Consider the following 26097-nt stretch of genomic DNA (forward strand, 5'->3'; position numbering starts at 1 on the left):
TCCTGAGGTAGGGTGGCAGATTGATTCAGCAACCCAACCATTATCAAGGAGAAAGAGTCTTTTTCATATCGCTATTCTGTCATTTTCTGTGCTGGCTTCCTCCTGAGAGGGGAATATAGCTGCAGCAGGCCTGGGCTTCACATCCGGATTTTACAACACTCAGGGGAACACATAGGGGCCATCTTTTCTTGTGACTTGTTCTTAGGAGTGAGGAAACTTTTTTGGGAAGTCCCCCTTAATTTCTCTTTTGCCAGAATTGGGGCCTACCCTTATAAATAAACCAATCACTTTGTGATATGGTTTGGCTGTGTCCCCACCCAAATCTTACCTTGAATTTCCCATAATTCCCATGTCTGGTGGGAGGGATGTGATGGGAAGTAATTGAATCATGGGGGCAGGTATTTCCCATGCTGTTCTCATGATAGTGAATAAGTCTCATGGGATCTGATAGTTTTATAAAGGAAAGTTCCCTTGCACAAGCTCTTCGCTTGCCTGCCACCATGTAAGACATCCCTTGCTCTTCTACCATGATTGTGAGGCCTCCTCAGCCATGTGAAACTGTGAGTCCATCAAACCTTTTTTCCTTTATAAATTACCCAGTCTCGGATATGTCTTTAATCAGCAGGTGAAAATGGACTAATACACTGGGAGAGGGATTACTACCTGGAACTGGCAGTGAAGTTAGCATCTCCTGATGCAGAAAGATATTTTGGGGGACATATGGATTCCTGAACAAAACGAGGGTTCTGTTGGAAGGAAGAAGGGCGTAGGCACTGCTGGGGAGGCATGTCCAGTGTCCCTTACCTTGTATCTCTCCAACGTGATCTCACCCCAGCTTCCCCAGACTCTCTCTACTGCAGCGGCAGGAGCCTTCACATCCCTGTCTGCACCTGCTTCCTTCTATCACAGTCCTTGCACATGCTCATCCTGCCCCAGGAATGCCTTCCTCTAGGGAAATCCAACTCATCCGTCTGTCTGGGAGGAAATATAATCTCTCTTTAACCCTCATAAATTTGTAGTTGGGACAGACTCCTGTTAGCAACAGATTAACAAGGGAAAAACAAGCAAGTTTATTAACACGTGCAGTGCACATCACACACAGGAGAAACTTCAATAAAAGGTGTCGACCTAATGTAACTACAAGGCTCAAGATCCAGTTCAAGTGAGTTAAGTACAAAATGTGAGGGTGGCCATTCCAGGACACACGGACACTGAAGAATAGTGACCACTGTTCTTGGTGTAGGGAAAAGTGAAGATCATTTGTACAGACAAAACTGGAGGCACTGAACAGAATTATGACATTTTCCACCCAGAGGCTAACATACAGATATAAGATTGACTGGCTACACTCAATTACACTTTAAGGAGTTTGCTTAACATTCTGTAGAGAAGAGGTCACAGTCATAAGGGACTCTGTCTCCAAAGTCATTTAGTCTAGGTTTGAAAGAAGAACAAAGTCTGGCAAAATATAACTCTCAACACAAAAGTCAGAAAGTAACAGACATGCATCAGAGAAGAATAACAACCATGTTACATGACTCCATTTCCAAAGCTTAACTTTTCCCTTTGGCATAATCAATTTTGCAGGCCATGGAATTTTCTGTTCACAAAGGTCACTCCAAGCAGTGGCTTAGAACTCTGGCTTATACAACATCTTCAATAAAGAAGAGTAAATTTTAGAGAAATGACAAGACAAAGGAAAGCAGTTGTAGGTTTCCAGAGGTGGGAAACTATGGGAAGGCAAATACATGGAAGTAAAGTAATGGAGTAGGGTTTGTTTGCAGATGACGCCTGTGCCATATCTGGGGGGTAACAGCTGTTCCCAGTAAAGAAGAATTTACATCCTGTCTTCAGGTGGAAAAGCGGGGAGGCTAGAAAGAGCTTTTCCTCTGTTTGCTGCTTCTTAATTGCCTTTTGCTCAAAAATATTTGTGACAAAGCAGCATATTTTGGGACTAGATTTTCTAGTTTCTTTCACTTCCAATGTCAGCTGAATGCCTTCCCTTAGGGAAATTCAAATCCTCCTTCTGTCTGGGAGGAAAAGCTGCTAGAATAAAAGCAGGCAGAAGAACACGGAAGGACTAGACTTGCTGAGTCTCCTGGCCTTCATCTTTTTCCTGTGCTGTATGCTTCCTGCCCTTGAACACGGAACTCCAAGTCCTGCAGCTTCTGGACTCCTGGATGTACACCAGTGGTTTCCCAGGGGCTCTGGGGCCTTCGACCACTGACTGAAGCCTGCACTGTCAGCTTCCCTACTTTTGAGGCTGGGGGACTCAGATTGGCTTCCTTGCTCCTCAGTTTGCAGAAGGTCTACGGTGGACTTTATCTTGTGATCGTGTGAGTCAATCCCTTTCATATATGCAACTATTCTAATAGTTCTGTTTCTCTAGAGAACCCTAATGCATCATTCTTCACCCCTCCTGCGTTCACATTGTTTGCCCCATAAGTCCACTCTGTCACTGGCACATGGCTTGCTTCGGCCAACAGGATGTGAGCAAACGTGACACAGCAGATCTTTATAAAAGCACTTGCATGTTTCCGCTGAGGCCTTCCTCTCCTGAGTGATCATGAGCACATGCCTGCGCTAGCCTCCCGGAGTATAACTCACCTGGGACAGCCAAATTGTTCTTGTTATCCCAGCTGTGGCCATCCTAGCAGAGCCAATAGCCAACCAGTCCCAAGCTTGTGAGTGAGCACGTCAAAATGAGGAAGACTGCCCAGCCAACAGCAGCTGACTGCAGAGGCATGAAACAGCCTAGCCCAGCCGAGATCGGCCAAGCTGAGCCCAGGTCAGCTAAGACCCTGCACACTTGTAAACTACACAGTGTATTCTTGAACACCAATGAAATCATTGAGATTGCTCATAACAAGGGATTAGCGTGTCAATAGATATCTGATAACAAATACAGTTTAAACATCCAGCAGTTGAGGAATGGTGCAATACCTTGCAGCAATTAAGGTCGCTGATCTAAAGACTTTACTTCCAGGGGTCATTCCTATCGTCCATTACTAAAGAAATTTCTCTGAACATGTAGAGCACAGGACACCACAAGGAGGAGGCACAACATTCTCCCTGGAGCCTGAAGCCGGCTTTGAGAGGTTGAGGCAGGCAGATCACAAGGTCAGGAGATCAAGACCATCCTGGCCAACATGGTGAAACCCCATCTCTACTAAAATACAAAAAATTAGCCTGGCATGGTGGTGCACACCTGTAGTCCCACCTACTTGGGAGGCTGAGGCAAGGGAATCGCTTGAACCCAGGAGTTGGAGGTTGCAGTGAGCCAAGACCGGGCCACTGCACTCCAGCCTGGCTACAGAGTGAGACTCCATCTCAAAAAAAAAGAAAGAAACAAACAAAAAAAGAATTCTGATGCAGATGAATATTGACTGGACTTGAAATGTTCACAATAGACTGACAAATTGTAGGAGGAATGGGAAGCAGGTTGCAGAACAATGTATGTAATATGATACCATTTTCATAAAACACATATTTATACATTTGCATATGAACGAGTTGGGTCTGATACACAAGATGCTGAAAGAGGTTATTTCCAGATGGAAGGATCTGGGGTGATTTTCATTTGCTGTTTATCTGTGTTTTAGAGTTACTCCATAGGAACATGTATCACTTGTACAATTTTCAAAGGGGAGAAAAAAATCTTTTCTGTAGAGTACAGCATTTAAAAAATTTAAAATCCTTTGACTAATCCATAACAACCCTGAGCATATATGTAGCACTTTTCGTTGATGAAGTCATCATCAGCTCTTGCAGCACCCTGTGCAGGAGACTTGGTAACATCGGCTCATCCAAGAGTCACTAAGGATTGCAAGTAGCAGAACCCACCTGTCTGATCCCACTGGTAACCCTGAGCTCTGTGGATAGCAGTGACTTCATCTTTCCAGCCCACACAGAGCCAGGGAAGCATTAAAGCTCCTCTACTCCCGAGAAGTGTGACCCATGGAAGTTCAGAAAGCAGTGCAGAATCTTTATGTCAATTTTTAGGTGAGAGTCCCCGGCTTTCTTTTAATTTCCAAAGGGCTCTATTGATCTAGGACAGTGCTTCATCAGTTACCCTCTCTTTCTTGCATTTTTAGGCTCCCTGCCTTTCAACTGGTATCCCCTTCTCCATCTGCACATAACCTGGGTGTACCAGGGCCACGGACAACTATGAAATATAATTACCAGGTATATTCATCTGCTCTGGCTGGCATACCAAAATACCACAGGTGGGGGCTTGAATGGCAGAAATGTATTTTCTCACAGTTCTGGAGGCTGGAAGTTTGAAGTCAGGGTGCCAACGTGGTTGGCTTTTGGTGAGGGATCTCTTCCTGGCTTGCAGATAGCTGCCTTCTCACATTCTCACAATTTCCTCACATGCTCACATGACCTTTCCTTGTTGTGTGCATTCCAGGGACTTCTCTCTTCCTCTTATAAGGACACCAGTCCTATCAGACTATGGCTGGCCCCACATCTGACCTTTCTTTTTTCTTTTGAAAAAAAGGGTCTTGCTCTGTCACTCAGGCTACATTGCAGTGGCATGCTCATGGCTCACTGCAGCCTCAACCTCCCAGGCTCAAGCAATCCTCCCACCTCAGCCTGGCGACTAGCTGGGACCAGAGGTGTGCACCACTATGCCTGGCTAATTTTTTGTATTTTTTGTAGAAACAGGGTTGCTCCATGTTGCCCAGGCTGGTCTCCAACTCCTGGGCTCAAGTGATCCTCCTGCCTCAGCCTCTCAAAGTGCTGGGATTACAGGCATGAGCTGTCGTGCTCACCCGTTTAACCTTAATTACTTCCTAAAGACTGTCTCCAAGTGCAGTCACATGGGGCAGAGGGGAGGTAGTGTTAAGACTTCAACATATGAAACTTGGGACGACACAATTCAGTCCATGGCCCCAGAAACAAAGATAACTTGCTTTAAGTTAGCAAAGTTGCTATCTTTGTTACACTGACAATAGTCTCCTAACTTATCATTTTTCTCTGGCTGCTTTTAAGATCTTGTCTTTATCACTGGTTTTAAGCAATTTGATTATTAGATGCCTTAGTGGAGTTTTCTTCACATTTCTTGAGCTTGGAGTTTATTGAGCTTCTTGGATCTGCAGATTATAATTTTCATAAAGTCTGGAAATTTTTGGCATCATTTTTTCAAATATGCATATTTTTTGCTTCCCCTTCACAGACTCGAATTCTATATATAAAATTCCAGGTGGCACATTCCACTTCCTGGGTTCAGTGGGATAGTTCTACCTCCCTGGAGACCCTACCAACCAACACATCTTCAGCCCCTCCCTCCTGTGGTGGGCACAGCAGCTCAAAGAAGACAGAAATCTAAGTGTGTCGCAGAGATAACTAATGCTCTTTAATTTTTACAATTCATTCTCATCTGAGTCTTTTACTTAGGCCAGTTTCTATTGCTATCCCTCCAAGTTCATTAAGATTTTCTTCTGATTGTAAAGACTGGGGGACCTCTTTCTAAATGTCCAGTGACCTTTGTCTTAATATTTGGTGCAGTATATCTGCAGATCTAACAAAATGAATATCTAACAAAAGGAAGTTGAAAACTAAATGACTATTACCTTTCTCTTTGAAATACTGTAGGAATGACAGTTAGATACACTTTCTGACTTCTGCAAGACTGTGACCATTACACAGGCTGTGATTTTTCTCAGGGCAAGATGCAAGGTGAGCTGGCTCACTCAGAAAATGCACACCAGGGACTTCACAGTTTCTGCTCTCCATGATGATATGGACTAGAAGGAAAGAGATGTTTGCATGAGGGATTTCTGATCAGGGTCAAGCTGTGTTCTGGTCACTACTGATTTGTCGGCTCGTGTGATTGATGAGCAATGAGTAACTTTTGTTACAAACTATGCTGTACCTACTAATTGTGAAAACTATACTCACAGGAGTCAACAGTGACAGTTGATGGCAAGGTGGCACTCAGAAATGGCATCGATGTAATTTAGAACATGAAATCATAAGTGAGACAGCACACAATTAGATTAAAGACTGAGTTGAACTGGCATAGGGGCTGGGCTTGGGAGGAAAGGTGTGGATATAAACTGTTGCTGAAGAAGACAAGAAGGTTGTTCATGACACTGAGACTTCCTAGGATACTACAGTGGAGGAGATGCTCATGCATGTGGCTGACCTTATTTAATTCCTAAGTAAGATAGTTTCGGGTGCAGTGCTGGGTGTTGCTGAATGAGTGACCACGATGTGCATTGTGCTTCGCCCTTTGGCAATATTTGAATCTTGTCTTAATGCTCAAAATGGATGAGACACAGAATTTGATAGCAAAGTGACATTAGTCATGAGCTCTTGTGAAGAAAGTCGTTGGTTTTTTATCTTCTTTAGACTGTGAGAGTAGACATAAAAGATGGGTTCTGTAACATCTTTCCTTCTTAGAAATTTATTTCCTAGTCCTATGGAAATGGTTGCATTAGGTGTTCTCTATCATTTAATAATATACTTGTGGACTAAAAGATAAAACTGCTACATAAAATAAGCCAATTATCTTAAACAAGCATATCTGCCTTTACTGTGTTTGTTATTAGCCTGAATAGAAAGGCCTTTAAAATTGATTTTTTAGAAAGCATTTGAATGCATTATTGCTATTGTATTTATTCAATAAAGTATTTAATTAGTGAAAACATATTGTGCTCTGCAATATCTAACCTTCTGCTAATCTTACATGGTATATTTTTCATCCCAGATTTCACGGTTTTGATATCTAGGTTTTCAATTTGTGCCTTTTTTGTTATCTTCCCTGGCTCTTCTGAACTTTTAAAACATTTAATACAATTACAATGACTGTTTTAATGTTCTTCTCTGTTAATTCTAATATCTGTGTCAGTTCTGGGTCAGCTTTTACAGACTGATTATCCTCTTCATTGTGTCTTCCTGCCTTGTTGTGTCTTTGATTGGAGTATAAAAAATGTGAATTTCACCTTGTTGGGCACTGGATTTTTTAAAATTTATTTCTACAAGTTTTCTTGAGCTTTTCAGGTCTGCCTTTGTGCTTTGAGAGGCATTTTCTGGAGCAGTGCTCAGTCTAGGGTTACTTATTCCCCGCTACTGAGGCAAGGCCTTACTAAGTACCCAGGGCACCACGACTGATGAGTTTTTGCAGTCTGACCGGTGGGGACAGGTACCATGCCGGGCACCCACTGTCCCTTCTAATCCTTTCAGATGGCTCGTTCCTCAGCCTCACATGCATGCACCGTTCACCACTTGCTGTTGGCCAAGGGGATCCTCTGTGGAGCTTTGGGATTCTCTCTCCGTGCAGCCATCTTCTCTTCGGTACTCTCTTAAGAACCATGGCTGACAGTCTCCTGGACACTCACCGCTGTCTTTTCAACTTAAGGAGGCTGCCAGGATCCATCTGAGTTGTCCCTTTCTGCACGGTGGCCTGGTAACTCTACCAAGGTAATTCTGGGGTGATCCTAGGACTCAACTAGTTTCTTTCCAATGTCGTTCATTGCCTGGTGTCCAGTGTCTTGAAAACTGTTGTTTCATATATTTTGTTTGTTTGTTTGTTTCAAATGGGAGGATAAATCTAGTCCCTCCTTCATTCCATTCTATTCAGGCTAATGACAAAAGCAGTAAAGGCAGATATGCTTGACCAGAAGCAGAAGTTGGCAGCTATTATTATTTTATCATTCATTCAAGATATTTGGGGACACCTATTATGAGCCAGGTACTATACTAGGTTGAGTATACAGTGGTGAGCCAAAAGAATATGGTCCTGACCTCACAGCACATCTGTCTTATGGTGATCAACTTCTGCTAGAAGGCAGTAAATATGCTAGGCCCTGGATTTATTATCATTCCTCTGTAGGAATTCAGAATTAGGAGGAAAGAAAAATTAATACAAAGCTAACTGTGAAAAGTGTGTGAGATACAAAGGCTCTGGGCATATTGATGAAGAAGTAATTAATTCTGATTTAAGGTATAAGGGAAAACTTCGTGGAGAAGGTGACCTTTGAGTTAGGACGTGAAAAGTTCATGTAATTTTGAATGGTGGAGAAGCAGAAGGGAGGTAGAGATGTTCAAAGTGCTTTTAAACATGTGGCAGACACAGCTATCTGGCTTGTTCTCCCTCGCCCATAGAACCCTAATAATGTGCTTAAGAGGATGCTGTATACAGTACTTTCCAGCCCCTAGGAGTGAGTCTTGATTGGTTGAAATAAACCATGGAATTTCCATTCCCTTGCCTGTCATTGGATCCAGCATAGGCACATAGCACAATTCTGGCCAATGAGATATGAGGGAAAGTCTGCTGGGAAAGTTTATTTTCCAAATAAAGGGAGAAAACATTTCTTTCTGTTTCTGAAGAAGAAATAAAAAGAAAAAAAACGCTGATTCCTTGATGATGTCCTGAAACCACTGGAATTAACCAATCTGAAACTGATATAACTCGTGACTTCTTGTTACGAGATGCTAAAGTTTTCCTCTCGTTTCTTTAACTTCTTGTTGGATTCTTGTTGTCGTTGATGGTGTTACTTTCAGTCAGATGCAGGAGACCAGCATACCCGAAGCTGATCAGTTAACCCATTTGCAACTAGCTTTTCCTTTTCACTGATTCAATCCTCTGCTAAATGTTACTCCTCTTGTTCTGGTTCCCCGGCTTCATCAAGAAGGGAGGTTGTTAACCTAAGGCATAAGCCATGAGGATGCACTTCGTCACTCCCCGAGCCGGCACATGGGGGAGATGAAATGAAAGGAAGCAATTACACAGGGCAATACCTTGACTATTCTGTTCCATCACTCTTCCTGATCCTTTGGTTGGGAGGACTTGAACTCTCATGGTAGGGTGGAGGATGAAAACAAATACAAAGGAAAAGAGTGTAGGCAAGCCCAGGGGAAATTATGTAAATTATTGCGGATTCACAGCAGTGCTAGAATACTCTGGTAATTCCCACAGGAGCCAAGACTACCTCTGGAACAATCTAACTGTTGGAAACCACCAGTATCTGGCAGGAAGCCAGCTATAACAAGGGCAAAAGATATTCACTGATTATTTCACTGATATTCACTCCATTCCGGAGAGCCTGGACCGATGCCAGGGACCCAGGCCAGCCTGTGGCCAAAGTTGTGAATATGCAAAAACAGTCACCAGTCTCCACTCACTTTCCGGTTCCCTTCCTAGTCCCCTTCTTTTTCTAGCCCTGATCGTTTTCTCCCTGTTCCCCCTCCCACTCCTCCTTCTCCTCCCTTACTCAACAATTCATATCCTGCCGGCCTGATGAGCACAGAAGGTACTAAGCCGCCTACCTAAGAACACTTGCAGCTCAGCAGGGAGCTCTTACACGCCCAAGGTAATGCTTCTCTCTTGCTAGAAATTCAGGGCATCTAGACCGGCTGTGAGAAGCACGGCTGGTCTCAGGCACAGTACTTCTTGTCCCATGCAAAGTCAGCTGGTTGGGGAAGAGGGGAGACTCCAAGGTCTGGATTCCCAGGTCTCACTGCCAGCCAGTGGGGATGTACAGGGTCACAAAGACATTACCTCAAACGTGGAACTGTCCTCTGCTAGCTCATACAGGACCTTATCCTTCTCTCACATAACTATATCCTCCCTTCTAGCTTATCCTACTTACCTTCAGTCTCAATTTACATGTCTCTTCCCCCAGGAGGCCTTCCCTGATTGATTCTCAAGTCTGGATCGATTCAGTACCCCCAGAGCACTGAATGCCTTTCTCTCTGAGCACTTATGCTGATTTGTGATTCATGGATACTCAGCCAGAATCCAGCACAGACTGACATTTAGCAGATGCTCAGTTAATGGAACGAACGAACGAAGGAATGAACAAATGAACATCTGTTCGTATACACTCTAGCTCCGCAGACACCATGACTATCTTGTTTGCATTGTTCCTCAGCACCCAGTCCAGTGCTTAGGCTGTAGCGGGAAGACAGTAACGATGTATTAATTGATTGAAGGAGGGCTTCACAAGAAAAGGACTTGCATCCATGCTGCTACGACGTCTTTATTGCAAGGGCAAGAAGCACATCCCAGACCTTTTTGATAACATCAGGGATGGAGGTGGGAGGCAGAGCAAGATGAAGGAAATTTCTGGGAGTACAGCTATTCAGCTGTCGTGGTGGGTTTCTCTCTTCAACTATGATTTCAGTTTTCTTGGGATTTTATTTATTTATTTATTATTTTTTGAGATGGAGTTTTGCTCTTGTTTCCCAGGCTGAAGTGCATTGGCCTGATCTCAACTCACTGCAACCTTTGCCTCCCAGGTTCAAGCAATTCTCCTGCCTCAGCCTACGAGTAGCTGGGATTATAGGCACCTTTCACCTCACCTGGCTAATTTTTGTATCTTTAGTAGAGATGGGATTTCACCATGGTCTCGAACTCCTGACCTGAGTTGATCCAGCTGGCTTGATCTCCCAAAGTGCTGGGATTATAGCCTGAGGCACCACACCGGGCCTTCTAGGGATTCTTAACCTGGGGCTCATAGGCGGGGCTTCAAAAGATCCAAGAATCCTCCAACTCTTTAAACAAACACCCGTGTCAGCAGCTACATGTGCATTTTTCTGGAAGAAGATCATGGCTTGAAATCAGTTTCAACAAGGCTGAGACGCAAAAAGAATTACTGCTCGAGACCTGCAATGTCCAATACGGTAACCATTAGTCCAGTGTGGATATTTGTTTAGATTTAAATTAAAATTTCAATGCCTAACTTACACGAAGCTACACTTTAAGTGCTCAACAACCACTACCTACAGGGCAGACCAGATAGAGCACATCTCCGTCATTCCAGTAAGTTGAGATGGACAGATGTCTGTATTGATGGCATTACCAACTGAATACAGGTAAGACTGGATCCACCTAGTGCTTTTGCAAAATAAGTTACCAACATTTAGAAATAAACATAAAAATCAAAAATCCTGATTTCATTTGGGAAACCGGACTATCTACCAGCGTGGGGCCTGCGTTCCCCTGGCAGCTGGAACACACAGGACCTCTCCCCTTAGGGAACTCTCGGACATATGTTCCCCGCTTGACCTTCCTCGACGACTGAGCGTACGACCCGCGTTTCCAGGGGACTTTGCCCGTCTTGGTCTCCTTCCAGGCTCGCGTCTGTAACTAGACTCCAAATTTTGCTAACTGGGGTTGAACTGGGTTTGAGAGCACATCTTAGAGCAGGCTCTGGGGCTGAGATTCGGGGTCTCAGTTGGAAGTTGAGGAGGGGCAGCGCCTCCTTCTTTACAGTTTTCCGGAACTGTAGGAAGTCAGAGGGAATTTAATCCTGAACATCTGTTGCTTGACAAAGAACTTCTTCCCAGTCCTCCTCCGAGCCCTCCAGTCCCCAGCGCAGTTCGCCCGGGCCCGCCCCCGGCGACAAGATCGCTGGGAGGGGCCGAGGCGAAACCTGAGCCCCGCGCCCACCACCCTGGCTGACGACGTGGCTCCGCGGCCGGCCTCCCCCGGCAGCGCGGCGGCCAATGGGCGCGTGAGCCGGGCCGCCCGCAGCTTCCCAGCCCGAGGCCCCGGGCGCGCCCCTCGGCTCGGGCGCTGGGCGGGCAGTGGCGGAGGGACTGGCCTGTCCCCTCCTCCGCGCCGGCCCCAGCCCCGCCGCCGCCGCCGAGCTCCAAGCCCCCATTCCTGAGCTGCCGCTGCTATCGCTCGCTCGGCGCCTCCCTCCCGGCCGCCCTCTCCTTTGGACGATGGCGCGGGGTGGCCGTGGCCGCCGCCTGGGGCTCGCCCTGGGGCTGCTGCTGGCGCTGGCGCTGGCGCCGCAGGCGCTGCTGGCCAAGCCCACGGTGCGCAAGGAGCGCGTGGTGCGGCCCGACTCGGAGCTGGGCGAGCGGCCCCCCGAGGACAACCAGAGCTTCCAGTATGATCACGAGGCCTTCCTGGGCAAGGAGGACTCCAAGACTTTCGACCAGCTCACCCCGGAGGAGAGCAAGGAAAGGCTGGGGTGAGGCCGCGGCCGGGGCCATGCGGGGGGCGGTGCAGGTGATCAGGGGCCGCCCGGGCGGGAGCCACGCGGGATACCAGCGCCAAAGCGAAAGCGAAATCGCGCGCGCGGCCCCTATGGCGGGGGCCTGCCCGGCTCGGCGCCGGAGCTCAGGCTAAGTTGCTGGAGGGGGTTGGGACCCCAGCGTGGAGATCGCCGCCGCGCCCTGGCTGGGGTGGCTTCCCGCGGGGAGGCGAGAACGTGGCAGCGGCCGCGGGAGCCAGGATTGCGAGGGCCCGCCTCCTCCCCCGGGTTGCATCAGAAGGGAGGGGAGAGAGTGCACAAAAGAAGAGTTTGTCCACAGGGGCCTGTTAGTGACATGCCCACCCTCTCGCAGTTTCTCTTTTATCCCCCAACTCCCGAAGAGAAGGGCTTGAGACACTCGCCAAGAAGGTCTCGGGGATGAACATAAATGGATAAAAGATGAAGGGGCAGGCGAGCGACAGGCTTGCTTCCTGGTCTCGGCCGGGGTGGTCTTGCCTTTTGACTAATCACCCGGTAAATCTAGCTAAGTAGGCCGGGCGTGGTGGCTCACGCCTGTAATCCCAGCACTTTGAGAGGCCAAGGTTGGCGGATCACCTGAGCTCAGGAATTCGAGACCAGCCTGAACAACATGGCAAAACCCCGTCTCTACTAAAAATCCAAAATCACCCGGGTGTCGTGGCGCACGCCTGTAATCCCAGCTACTTGGGAGGCTGAGGCAGGAGAATTGCTTGAACCCGGGAAGCAGAGGTTGCAGTGAGCCGAGATTTCACACTCAACTCCAGCCTGGGCTACAGAATGAGACTCTGTCTCAAAAAAAAATGAAAATAAAATAAAATCTAGTGTAAAATCCGGTGGAGAAGGGACACTCAGTTGGAAATCAGAAACACAAGGGAGAGTGAATGGAAACGGGTTTCTGTTGGCAGCAGATTCTGCAGAAGCACTCAGTTCTTTGGCCACTGATTTGTTGGGGGCAAAAAGCTGTGCTCGCAGTGGTGGTGGATTTTGACTTGGGCTGTTAAAGTCAGTAGAAACAGGAACCAAATCCGGAAAACAAAACTTTGGTGCATTTCAGTACACCCTCCCCGGGTCCCCCCGAGGAGACACTTGGGCAGTGTGCAGAGTTATCCGGGGATCCTTGCACAGAGGACCCAGCAGGCAGCCTGGTCCCAGATGGAAGCAGGGCTGGGGAAGAGCCCAGCAGCCCTACCTACTGGGCACCAGGTCTCAGATCTCCCAGAACCTGATTCCTGGGGGTGGAGGATCTTCATGTTCTGCCACATGAAAGAGAACACAGCCATCCCTCTGTTCCTGGGGCCTCCAAAGGCCAAGGTGTTTCATTGGAATATGAGGATAAATTCTACCTATTGTGTAGGTGCACCATCTGCCTGCTCTGATAAAAAGACCTTTGAACTTCAAAGTCACCTCCAAACAATTACCTTTTATCTGGCAGAGTATTTTCTCTTCCCGTTTAGGACTTAACAATGGGGGCCATTGATGATTTCAGTCTATTGTATTGCTTTGAGGCATTTGGAGACTAATTTATCCTGGAGCCCTGAGTGGTAGCCACATTGCACTGAAGAGGAGACAGGGAGAGGTTTTGGGATTTGGAAAACTTTATAAGATGCAGTCCTACAGCTTCCAGGTAATGCCTTTATCATGACAGTTCAGTCTCGTAGTGAAAACAAGTGATGGTGGAGTTGGTCTGGGTTTGATCCTTGTATCAACACCTTGACTTCATTTCTTCATCCCACAAACATTTGAATGGCTACTGTGTACCAGGCCCCAGTTTAGATAACTGGCAGGTACAAAGATGAAACATTATGCTCTAGGCATCAAAGCGCTTGTAAGCAAATGTGGAGGAGAGAAGCACAGACAGACCAGACGTTATGCATGATTGCTGCAGTGATGGCCCATAAAACCCCTGGTGAGCACATCCAGGAGAAGGAGCCCCCAAGGCTGCAGGTTACAGAGAGGGGATTGGGGCTGTCCGCTGATAGAGAGTTTGTAGGATAACTTGGAGGTTACCAGGTGTACAGCAGGGGAAGGCATTCCTAAAGAGAGAACAGCCCATTTCTAAAGGTTTTGAAAAGTATTCTGGGGAATGAGGGGTGGTGAGTCTGCAAAGGGGAAGGGAAGAGAAGTGGGAGGTGGGAATGGAGGGGAAACCAAGGGCAGAGCAGGAAGGACCTTGGTGAGATGGAGATCAGTGGTTGTCCTGTACGTTGTCAAAACTTCATAACCCCCAAAACTCATTGGCAAAATCAGGATGGCAGGAGGACAGCACACAGAGAACATAATCGAGGCACAGACTAGACCAGTGGCAGGGGAGAGGAGGTGAATGCCAAAGGGGCTTGGCCTCTCTGGATTCCAGCGGGGGATGAATCTAGACACCAGGGGGAAGTCGAACTGGCAGCACTTGCTCTTGACTTAACGAGGGGGGCAAAGAGGGAGGCAGGAATCACGGGGACATCTGGGTCTCTGGACTGAGCCACTAGATGTGTGGTGGAGGCACTATTCACTTGTAAGTCAAATCTGGGGTTGAGGCAGAGTGGGAGGTGCTGGAAATTATGGGTCCAGTTTGGATGGGGCCGAGTGTGAGAAGCTGCCCCTCGTCCAAAGCTTCTGTTTCAGTGGTCCCCTCCAAGACTGGCTGCTGAGAATGTGGCTGGATCTAGGGAACTTTGTCACCATTACTTGTAAGTTCTGAAACTGTGACAACCCTAAGGCCCCTGAAGACACCTAGGCCAGAGGTTTGCATAGTGGGAACCCATAGGCTGCATACATTCACAAATATGCCACACAGTCTTAGAAAAAAATGTAAATTACTTGCCGACATTTAAAGTTTGGATGATTTCACATACAGACCCCCGTATCTGGTTTCTCTTGACACCTTTAGTCCCGTGTGGCACTCATCATTTGCGGCAGAGTCCGCCAGCCCTGTTTGGCGGCTAGCAGGGTACCTCCAAGTGGCCATAGGTCCCATCGAGAGGTTTTGCTCATTCTGTTACCTGCTGGTGTTGAGCACAAATGATGATGGAGTTGGTCTGGGTTTGTTCCTTGTTTCAACACCTTGACTTCATTTATTCATGCAACAAACATTTGAATGGCTACTTCGTAGCAGCTACCATCTGCCCAGATCTAGATTATTGTCTTTCGTGAGGAAAGGCATGCATTCTCGCCTTTATTCCTCACAACATTCCTTATGAAGTAGGTGTTCAGTTTACAGATGGAGAAACTCAGAGAGTCAAGACAGTTGCCCAGGATCACGCAGATAATGGGGACCAGAGGCAGGACGAGGATCCGGGTGTTCTGATGAAAGTGTTGGGCTTCATCTCCATTCTGGCTGCCTTTCCCAGGATCTCACTTGCAATTGTTAAAGAGAGAGGTTAAGATCTTCTTTATTCTTACAACAAATATTTATTCTTATAACAAATATTACAACACATAGTCCCTACTATGTGTTAGGCTGAGCTGTGTCCTAGATGTTTATTTGGCATAGATTAGATGCGGTCCTTTCTACAAAAGAGGATTATAGAGTCTGATATCGTTAGCCTGAGATTCTGTTTCCCAGTGGGCTTTGGGTAACCCACTGGCATGTCTGCACGGTGTCCCCAGGACTGGAGCAGTGCTTGGCATGTAACTGGGCTCACCACAGCACAATGTTAAAAGAATTCTGCTGTGTCTGGCTATGATTTCCTGGGGGAAGAAATCTTTTAGTCTTTTTCTTTTTTTTTTTTTTTTTTATTAAGACAGCGTTTGTTGCCCAGGCTGGTTTACAGTGGTGCAATCGTATTTCTCTGCAGCCTCGACCACCTGGGCTCAGGCAGCCCTCCCACCTCAGCCTCCTGAGTAGCTGGGGCTGCAGGCATGCACCACCATGTCTGGCTAATTTGTAAATTTTTTGTAGAGTCAGGATCTCACTATGTTGCCCAGGCTGCTCTCAGACTCTTGGTCCTCCACCTCAGTCCTCCCACCTCAGCCTTCTAAAGCACTGGGATCACAGGTCCAGCCTATCTTTTAGGATTGAGACCTGTTAAGCTGGCAAATAAAAGGTCACTTCCAAGCTGTTAGTGATGTTTACACCTTCCTGAGAAAGAGCTGCTTGGACTCTTGGGTTCAGGTAGGAGGTGTGGACATTAATTATTCACTCCTCCCCTTCTCTTCTATACCCTCCCCCCACCTAAAAAAAGTTGTAGGAGATTTTCTCTATGAAACTAGCAAACTGTACCAATGAATTTGTTTCCCACTTCTTATTAATTAAAGATTAATTGCCAATCAGAATGTCTGTTGACAAAGTTTGACCACTGAAGCTGATAGAATTCCAGCCCGAAACAAATCTAGAGTTAACCTGTATGACCTCCTCGCAGGTAAATGGACTACAAAGGTGAAACTTTTTTAAACAATGGAAATAGCTTGTGGGTGTTTTTGAAGTTCCCTATCGAGATGCTGTCCTGGTTTGGGACCATCTGGTCTAGAGGCTACAAAAGTGAGTTCCCAGCCTGAAGTTTGCTCTGAGCCAGCATTTAGGGTGCCTCAGTGGAGTCCAGCGGGAAGTTTCTGAAACCTAGGCCAGCTGTGGAGCTGGTATAGGAGTCTTTACCCTAAGAGCAAAGGATTTAGGCTCCTAGAGTGGTTCAGCTGGTCAAGTTTCATGAATAGATTCCATGATGTCAGGGCTCCTTCAGCGCTGACATCTGTGCTGTGTCCACCAGCCTGTCTCCTCCTGCTTTAGGTTTCAAGTCTTTGAGTCCATGGTTGTGGGATTGAAAAAAACAACAACTCATTTGTATCTTTTGATTTATCTAAAAGTTTCCACTTTTTGCATTGAGCTTAAGCCAGAAGACCTGAGTTCTCACCTCAATTTTACCAGATACTGGCTGTGTAATCTCAGAAAAGTGATTCCATTTTTTTGGGCCTCAGTTTCCATTACTCCAAAATGAGGGAGTTGGAGTAGCGCAGAGATTAATGGGTTTCATCTTACAGATCAGCTGTGATCCATTGGTAGTGGCCATCGCCAGAGCACCGTGCTGAGAATTCAGAGAGCTCTTCTAGGTTTATCAGGACAGAGGGGTGCGATCCATCAGCGGTGTTTGCCCTTGGCCCTGGTCGGGGGACAGCACATCAACCGTGGAAGGATAAGCTTGAAGATTTTCTTCCAGCCTCCTTGGATCATTGATTCTGCTGTAGTTGTTTGTGCATTTTAGATTGTGCAGGTGTTTGATCTTTTGCTGGACCAGGATCACACAAGAGTTGATAATAGCCTTGTGCATGTGTGTGGGTTTTTTTTTTTTTTTTTTGTACTGCAGGAAGATTGTTGATCGAATCGACAATGACGGAGATGGCTTTGTCACTACTGAGGAGCTGAAAACCTGGATCAAACGGGTGCAGAAAAGATACATCTTCGATAATGTCGCCAAAGTCTGGAAGGATTACGATAGGGACAAGGATGATAAAATCTCCTGGGAAGAATACAAACAAGCCACCTATGGTTACTACCTAGGTAGGAGGTGCTGCGGGAGCAATGACACAGCGGGTCCCGGTTCACAAGCCTTTTGTAGACTCTCTCTTCTCTCATCATATCCACTCCCTTCAGGGAGATATCACGGCCTCCTAAGTAGAACCAGCTTGTGTAACACCCTCCTCTGCAAACTCAAATGTACTGAGCCACTTACGCTGAGTGAAGATACAGGTGGGAGGGAAGGAGTGTGAGGGCTAATAAAAAAAAAAATACTGGCCAGGTGCGGTGGCCCACTCCTGTAATCCCAGCACTTTGGGAGGCCGAGGCGGGTCAATCACGAGGTCAGGAGATCGAGACCATCCTGGCTAACATGGTGAACCCCTGTCTCTACTACAAGTACAAAAAATTAGCTGGGGGTGGTGGCATGCGCCTGTAGTCGCAGCTACTCAGAAGGCTGAGGCAGGAGAATGGCTTGAAGGAGGCAGAGGTTGCAGTGAGCCGAGATTGCACCACTGCACTTCAGCCTGGGTGACAGAATGAGACTCCATCTCAAAAAAAAAAAAAAAAACACCTCCCTCAGATTGCAACCCCATCTCAACTTCACCTCCGATGCACACACAGAAAGCAGAAGGGAGATGTGTCTGTGGTACACTTTCAAAATGCTGCCTAATTCTGGATAGCAAGGATTGAGTAGGCCGGAACAGTCAGGGAAGGCTTCCTGGTGTGGGTGGTTTGGAAACGGGGGCCTTAGAGAATGGATTTATATTTGAAGAAGGTGGGTCAACTGGAGGGGGAAAGGTGCAGCAATGCATGCAGTCATAAGAAGGGTTTGGATCCAAGACGAACAAGATGGAGGGAATGAAGGAGAAGTGGGATACGGAGGCACTGCGCTCAGCCCTGCTGGGTGCAGGGTAAGGACAGCGAAGAAACGGGCCCGAGGGGAACCAAAGATGCACGCATGCGGCCAGAATCGGGGAGAGCTTGAAAGCCAGGCACGGTGTTGGGACAAGATGTGGGTACCAAGGAACCATGTTCTAGATCAAAGAATGAGATGATGAAAGCAGAGTTCTGCAAGGAGAAGTATGGTGGTAGTGTACTCTAAAGCCTGCGCTCTTAACCACATGCAGAATTCCCCTAATATGCCATGAGGCCTAGCATATTAGCGGAATTCTTGCACGTGGTTCACCCACAGGGTGACTTGAAGGGACTGATATTAGAGGCATTATGACATAAAATGTCTTCAAGAACTCAGTAGGTCGGGACCTTTTTTCCCTATGTGTACTATTTGAGCATGAAGGATGAGTGGTCTGGCAGGAGACGCCTCTCTTGGCAGCACAATTTAAAAACATTTCTGCATACATACATCCTGCAGGAAACCCCGCGGAGTTTCAGGATTCTTCAGATCATCACACCTTTAGAAAGATGCTGCCACGTGACGAGAGAAGATTCAAAGCTGCAGACCGCGATGGTGACCTGACCGCCACTCGGGAGGAGTTCACTGCCTTTCTGCATCCTGAGGAGTTTGAGCATATGAAGGAAATTGTGGTTTTGGTAAGATAAGTGAAGATCCTGGGCTGGGAAAAGACTGGGGGAGAGAACGTTTTTCAGCCTGAAGGGAATTGCAGAAGGACTCTGAAGCGGGGTGTGTTGGAATACCTATCTACCCAGTAAATTAGTCAAGGCAGGCCGGCTGCTGTAACAAATAGCCTCCATTTGTAGCCATTTAACACCATCAAAGCTTGTTCCAGCCAGATGGACCTCCTGGGCTGTTCTCTGAGCACTGTTGGGTGCCCAGTTCTCTAAGCACTCCTGCTTGTGCTCTGCCATCTTGTAGCTTCAAAGTCATCCTGCAACATCCAGCTGGCTGACAAAGGAAAAGAGAGGGAATGAGAAGATACTGTCTTTCTTTACTGTTCTGGCCGGGGAATGACATATCCCCTTCACTTATGTTCCACTGTTCCCTCCTAGATGTGAAGAGGCTGGGAAATCTAGTTTAGATATGTTCCTAGAAATGGCAAATGGGTTAAGTGAGCAGCTAGCTAGTCTCTGTCGCATTTTTCAGTTTTAAGGGAATTAGAAAAAGACTCAGAAATGGAATGCATGGGATTGTTAAAACTGTAAGGGAACATAAAGTAAAAATTATGGCTGGAAGGGCTGCTACCCTTTGGGCGTGGGTCTTTGGAGGGTGGGTGGATCAGACCCTGGGCTTTGAGGGATGACTATGCCTGTAAGGCCTCTGAATGTAGTTGCCTGCCGTGGTGTTTTGTTGGGTCCCAAATGTCTTCATTTTCCATGACAATTAAATAAACGCCATCACCTGTTTTCCTGGGCAGATGCACCAAGCCATCTCCAACTGTTTCAATCCTGGGAAACAGATGGCTAGAGCTTTTGTTTACATGAACTGTAGATGGTTTTAGTTTTCTAGGTGGTGGAAGGGTCCACTCGTGCTTCATCCTCATGATCGCCGTGGCTGTAAGAGCTGGGTGGTAGCTCCAAGAATCATTTCTCTTTACCACCCAGCATCCATGTAGTGACAGCTAATGCGGCAGAGGACAGTGCAGGTGAGGAATGAGCCGCAGTGACCTACAAGCCTTTGGGAGTGGCTCTCTGCTCTCAAGTTGGCTCTTTGTTTTGACCCAGGATGTCACTGAGTTGCTGTGCCAGTGGCCAGTAGACTCATTTAATTACTGACCCAATCAAAAAACCTAAATAAGAGGTCAAGTAGACAAAATATAGAGCATAATACATTAAAAAGTCAGATACACTTTTATTTTTTAGTTGTCCACTGTTTCACATTTCTCTGACACCAACATTCACAGTCCTGTTAGTGCTGGAGTCTATTCTTGTGTTCATCTAATCCAGTGGGTCTCACACTGGGTTTCTTGCATTTTTCCCATCGGGTGTTTTGGCTGAATGGTGGAGTTGGTTGGCCTGGCAGGGCCTCCTGATATCGGCAGAGCACCTCTGAGGTTACAGGTACATCTTGCTTTGAAGCAAGCCCTCTGCTCTTGAAATTGGGGTGGGGGATTAGGAACAGAAACTATTGCCTGTTTTTTTCAGAGAAGAAACTAGTTCCCAGGGAAGTAAGGAGATGAGCCAGAAGTCATCAAGCATTCAGCCGTAAAAGCTGGATAAAGGAGGGCAGTAGAATTCTCAGACTTCCTCAGAGCCCACGGCCATCTTGCATTCTGTTTTACCCTTTGCTTCCTAGGAAACCCTGGAGGACATCGACAAGAACGGGGATGGGTTTGTGGATCAGGATGAGTATATCGGTGAGTGCTGGCCTGGAGTCTTGCTCAGCTATCCCAGCGGGGCCACATACCTCCACCCACACGTCTGGCTTCTTTCCCCAGACATCTCTTTTAGCAACAGCTGCAAGTCTGTAAGTCACTCCTGTGAACTTCCAGCCTGCTTGTCACATCAGCCCTAGCGGTGTAGCGTCGGGGAAGTATTATTAGACCTCATTCAGTGGAGAAGAGATGAAAAAGCTGGCCCTACACTACACTGCCCAACAGTTATCTGAGAGCTGCCCTTTGTCACACTGCCTGGTTTTACCTTTGGAAAAGGGCATTGGAGGTCCCATAGACTTACAGTAAAGATAGAGGAATCCGTGTCAGGGCAAAGACTCTAAAACTGGACTGGGTTGATGGGGCCTAGAAGCTCTGAGTAGATACGGCTGTGACTAGCAGAACTGTTTATGTGTCTGAGCTCTGCAGAAAGGCCTTCTTCTTAAGAGAGATAAATGCTTTACAGAGTGTACAACTGCCCCATAATATGGTCATTTTGTGCCCCTCGTTTTCCATCCTTCACTCAGGAGTCCCATAGAGTTAAATTAATGTATTTGGGTCTGAACCCACCATTGCTGGTTAGAGCCCTTCCCGGTAGCCCCAAATCCCCCCCACCCCAAGCCTTGCCAGAAAGGGCTAGAGCAGGCAACAAGGACAGTTCTCTCTGATCCTCACCAGCCGCTGAGGCACGTGGTTCCAGCTGCAGGCCCCCTTCTCACGACAGCCCTTTTCCCAAATCTCAATAAAGTAAAAGCTGGGCAATCATTTGATTTAGGTGTTGACCTATGAAAAGAGGAATGAAATATATATACTTTTTGTACAGATTTTTAATCGAAGCCCCTATTACCTTTAAATGTAAAACCCAGAGCCCGAGTTGCCACCCATCTCTGGTTTTGTGGTTGCATTACTTTGCCACCCTAGACAGAGAACAAGGGCCTTCAGCAAAGAGGAGCAAAGTTTCCTCTAATCATTAGAAATTATATTTGATCCTGAAACGAACACTGTTCCTTGTGTGTCATTGGTAACAGGCAGGTAGCTCTCGCCACAGTAATTAAAATGATCTTGGTGGAACTCTCCCGATAGAATAATAGATGCTGACAGCTCCCTCATCAGAACAAGCAGCAGAGCCATCCTCTTGCTGGGTGCACATGCGAGGGTGAAGTTCAGAGGCGTGGACCTCTCACGGTGGCCGTGGGATGGAATGAGACTGACAGCAATGGCTGCATGATTAAGGCAAACAATGTAGTGCTTATGATTGAAAGTGTTTGCTCTGCCTAGCCCTCTAGAACTGTGCAGTGAAATGGTGCAAAGTCAGGGGCAGAACTCTGAGTGGCTTTGCCTAAAAGAAGCATCTCATTCTTTATACTGAATAACGAGAGGGAGCTGGAGGCGCTACGCTTGAAAATCAAATACCGAGTGATTCGCAGTCTGAGAAACCCAATATATTGACTTGTCATTTCACTTTTTGGGAAGGCTTCTCTTCAGGTGGCAACAGGTGGAAAGCAGGTGGTGGGAGGTATATCAGGAAGGGCACTGGAATTAGGAGCCCTACCTTCTCCACTGATGAGCTGTGTGACCCTGGGGTAATCATGTAATGGCTTTAAGCCTCAGCTTCCTCATCTGTAAAATGGGAAAAAAATTGAGCCCATCCTTGCAGGATTGGATGAAGCTCAAATTAGCTAATACGTATTACAGCTCTTTCCCAAAAACAATGTAGACATGTCGGTTAGGGGTCTACCTTGTAGTCAAGGCTCTCGTCTCTTTTTTCCCCTTCGCTCACTCCTTGCTCCCTTTACCATCTGATATTTCCAAGCTCTGCTTCCATTATAGAGAAACCCCCACAGGGTTTCTCTCTTTTCCAAGAAGAGCTAGTGACACACAAACAATACATAAACATTTCCTTTTTCTTTTCCTTACCATTTTGTACAAATGGGGGACAATGACCCACCTTGTAGAATTGTTCTAAGGATGAAATAAAATGACAGTGAAAGCCCCATGGAAATGACATAAACAATAGTAATACACACAGTGGTTAAGACTCTGTCTTGAAAGCAGAGTGCCCGTGTTCCCGTGTGGCCTCCGGCTCATATGAGCTGTGGGTCACTGGGTAAGCCTCATTGTTTTCGTGTGTAAAATGGGAATAATAACAGCACTCACTTGATAAGGTCGCTGTGTGAGAAACAAATGAAAAAATGTGCGTAGAGCACTTTATGCAGTATCTAGACCGTAGAGTTCCATGTTAGTCTTTATTATTAGTTTTCGCTTATGTAGTGCCAGTTTGGGTTGGAGAGGGCTTTAACATCGAAATGGCGCATTTGATCATAATAGCCCTGTGATTTATAAATTATCATCTCCATTTTACAGACAAGGAAATTTAAGGCTCAGTCATCAAACTAAGTCAACTAAGGGATTTATCTTTCGACTTCTAAACTCGGGTCTTTCTACTCTACCACGTGGCCTTCATCAAGGATAAATTATTGCATTATTATCCCTAGGAAACTGCCTACCAGCCGTTTGATAGGTCTCTTGATTGGTCATCGCCTTTCCTCAAAGCTCAGGAGGTCAAGTTTTTTTGGGGGGGTTTTACCTTCCCACTTTTCTTTGTAACCACCAGCAACCTTCCCTTCTAGCGGATATGTTTTCCCATGAGGAGAATGGCCCTGAACCAGACTGGGTTTTATCAGAACGGGAGCAGTTTAACGAATTCCGGGATCTGAACAAGGATGGGAAGCTGGACAAAGACGAGATTCGCCACTGGATCCTCCCTCAAGATTATGATCATGCACAGGCTGAGGCCAGGCATCTGGTGTATGAGTCAGACAAAAACAAGGTATTTCCCATTCTTCTGGGATCGCTGATGGAAGGGAGACAGTTTACCAAACATTGGTTTTGTTTGCTTTCTTGGCGATAGCATTGACCCATGTGGCCGTGTCTTTATTGACTTTTCCCTTCTTGTCCCACAGTGGAAACCTGTAAACTTGAGCTAATACCATGATAACACACAGTAAGCTTATTGGGCCTCAGCTTTCCTGGAAAGTCAGCTATGAGCCACAGACTTATATTAATCACATCTCCTAGGATTCCAGAACTTTGTGGGCAGGACACAGATTTAAGAAGTATGCCCCATGTTGCCCTAGGATGAGCTTATCCATTCATTGTCAGCAAATATTTATCAAACATCTGTGATGTGTGAGGAACAAGGAAGTCCCTCCAATTAAAGCCCAGACATCCTCAGGCAAGCTCAGGTTTCTGGCTTTTAATGCCTAGTATCTATTGATAAACATCCAAATAAACAAATCAGTAAATTTAGTAAATAAGTCCTGTCTATTCCCTACTTTGCTGATTGCCCCTACATTGTCAGACTATGCCAGTAGTCAGGTTAGGCAGTGAGGCCATAAGAAGGAAGTGGTATTCTTGAGGGCCAATTTTGGGAAGACCAACGCTGCTTGTGGTCACGAATGGAATCTAACTTCTGAATTACTTGGGAACTTCACTGACATATGTTAGCACAATTTTTCTAGCCAGAGGCTCTTCCGACTTGAAGTTTTGCAGTGCAGTCATGGTAGATGAAGGAGGTGCCCAGCAGCTTCTGAATTACTAAGTATCGTATTTTAAATGTTGCGTATCAATGAAATGACGTGAATATCATGCTGAACTAGTACAGTTATCAGAGCTTCCATGACAGAGCTCTTTCATCTCTTCTATAGGACGAGAAGCTAACTAAAGAGGAAATATTGGAGAACTGGAACATGTTTGTTGGAAGCCAAGCTACCAATTATGGGGAAGATCTCACAAAAAACCACGACGAGCTTTGATAGGCACTCAGCCCGAATATGGCAGACTGTCACAGGCATTCTGTTATTGTCTTGGATGGTTGCTACAACTGTCTAATTTCCAACAGTTGTGTTCCCACAAAAAGCAAGTTTATACCTCAGACTGGGGTATAAAAATTGTTTTTCACTCAGTATTTACTGGAAAATGGACATCACTATTCTTTCAGTAAGATTTCTCTCAAAAAACATGAAAACCTTGGAAAATTGCAGTTCTCTCTGGGGAGATATTGGTACAACATGACTTTTTTTTTTTTTTTTTTTTTTTTGAGACAGAGTTTCGCTCTTGTTACCCAGGCTGGAGTGCAATGGCGCGATCTCGGCTCACCGCAACCTCCGCCTTCTGGGTTCAGGCAATTCTCCTGCCTCGGCCTCCTGAGTAGCTGGGATTACAGGCACGCACCACCATGTCCAGCTAATTTTTTTTTGGTATTTTTAGTAGAGACGGGGTTTCACCATGTTGACCAGGATGGTCTCGCTCTCTTGACCTCGTGATCCACCCGCCTCGGCCTCCCAAAGTGCTGGGATTACAGACTTGAGCCACCGCGCCCGGCCAACATAACTTTTAAAAAGTTTTTTTTTTTTTTTCCCCACTAAAACTTAAAGGGGAACAAAACTTGAAAAAGCCCTGTTCTTCAGAAGTTGGGTGGGTTGGGGGAGACAGTAGTATGAAGAAACTTCTGTGTATTTTAACTACCAGATTTTTTTATATTTGCCACTGTTAAATAGTTGGAAAGGGGAAATTCTGATTAAGCAAAAGTGGTATCATCCTAGGTAAGTTTATTTCTGAATAGTCTTAGTATTTCACATTCTTCCTTCTTGACTTTATACTCTGAGCTGTTATTGGAAAGTGGGTATAAAACCTTCCTGCATTTCTGGTATGGATCTGCTGATATGCACAATAAATCCATGTCTTTGTTTTTCTATTAAAAAGCAATCAAGAAAGATAATGTGAAAAAGAAAGGAATTTAAAGGTAGGGAAAAGATGAATATCAGACATTTGAAGAACTGTAGCAAAATGATAAACACTAAATATACTTGAGAGAACATTCTTGATAAGCCAGTAAGGTAGGCCTGTTCTTTGAAATAGTGAATAGGAATACAGTGCATTTCCTCAGTGGTCACTGATTAGAATGAGGTGGTGGGAAGCCAAACATAGCGGAGTTCTGGATTGTGTCCCATCCAGTCCAGTGAACCCATGACCCTCAGACCCGGCCCCCTAGAACAGGTTATGCCAAGGAATGAGGACAAGGTGAAATTCTGAGCCACGCACTGAACTGGCAGACACGACCTGTACAGATTGAAATTTCACCTTGTAAGGAGGAAGTGAATGAAATAAAGGATCCACCTAAAAATTTTCTACTGTGTCCTGTGGTGTTTGACTTCACAGATGCTATGTGTCACATTATTATTTATATAGCATAAAACAGTGAGGTTGGATCCCATGAGTATGATGATAAAGGTTCTGGGTTTTTTTTCATCCAATTACTAGGATGTTCAGAATAGACTCATATTTACTAATTTAATATATGTATATACTTCATGCCCTTTCTTCTCTAGGTCAT

General features: G+C 46.1%; 1 protein-coding gene, 1 non-coding gene and 1 pseudogene across 2 annotated transcripts; all 3 read left to right on the forward strand.

The window, feature by feature from the left end:
• The first annotated feature begins 2970 nt into the window (after positions 1 to 2970).
• Positions 2971 to 3100, forward strand: LOC120364885 (small nucleolar RNA U3; annotated as a pseudogene).
• Positions 3101 to 5373: 2273 nt separating this feature from the next.
• On the forward strand, positions 5374 to 5516 carry LOC120364856 (small nucleolar RNA SNORA81). Its single transcript, XR_005579989.1, has one exon. It is a non-coding gene; the product is annotated as a small nucleolar RNA SNORA81 (small nucleolar RNA).
• Positions 5517 to 11477: 5961 nt separating this feature from the next.
• RCN1 (reticulocalbin 1) lies at positions 11478 to 25891 on the forward strand. The gene is made up of 6 exons (XM_003919961.4): positions 11478 to 11933; positions 17264 to 17457; positions 18788 to 18966; positions 20627 to 20687; positions 23333 to 23532; positions 24410 to 25891. Exons 1-6 carry the CDS (start codon positions 11680 to 11682, stop codon positions 24515 to 24517), a joined length of 996 nt encoding a protein of 331 aa, XP_003920010.1. The 5' UTR covers positions 11478 to 11679; the 3' UTR covers positions 24518 to 25891.
• The last annotated feature ends 206 nt before the right edge of the window (positions 25892 to 26097 follow it).

This window comes from Saimiri boliviensis, chromosome 6 (genome assembly GCF_048565385.1).
Source record: "Saimiri boliviensis isolate mSaiBol1 chromosome 6, mSaiBol1.pri, whole genome shotgun sequence".
Classification (NCBI taxonomy): Eukaryota; Metazoa; Chordata; class Mammalia; order Primates; family Cebidae; genus Saimiri; species Saimiri boliviensis.

Excerpts from the sequence above, each read along its gene's own strand:
- RCN1 (XM_003919961.4), top strand. The coding sequence starts at position 11,680 with ATGGCGCGGGGTGGCCGTGGCCGCCGCCTGGGGCTCGCCCTGGGGCTG. Across the intron at positions 17,458-18,787 it reads CACCTATGGTTACTACCTAG|GAAACCCCGCGGAGTTTCAG; the intron begins GTAGGAGGTGCT and ends TACATCCTGCAG. Across the intron at positions 23,533-24,409 it reads ATGAGTCAGACAAAAACAAG|GACGAGAAGCTAACTAAAGA; the intron begins GTATTTCCCATT and ends TCTCTTCTATAG.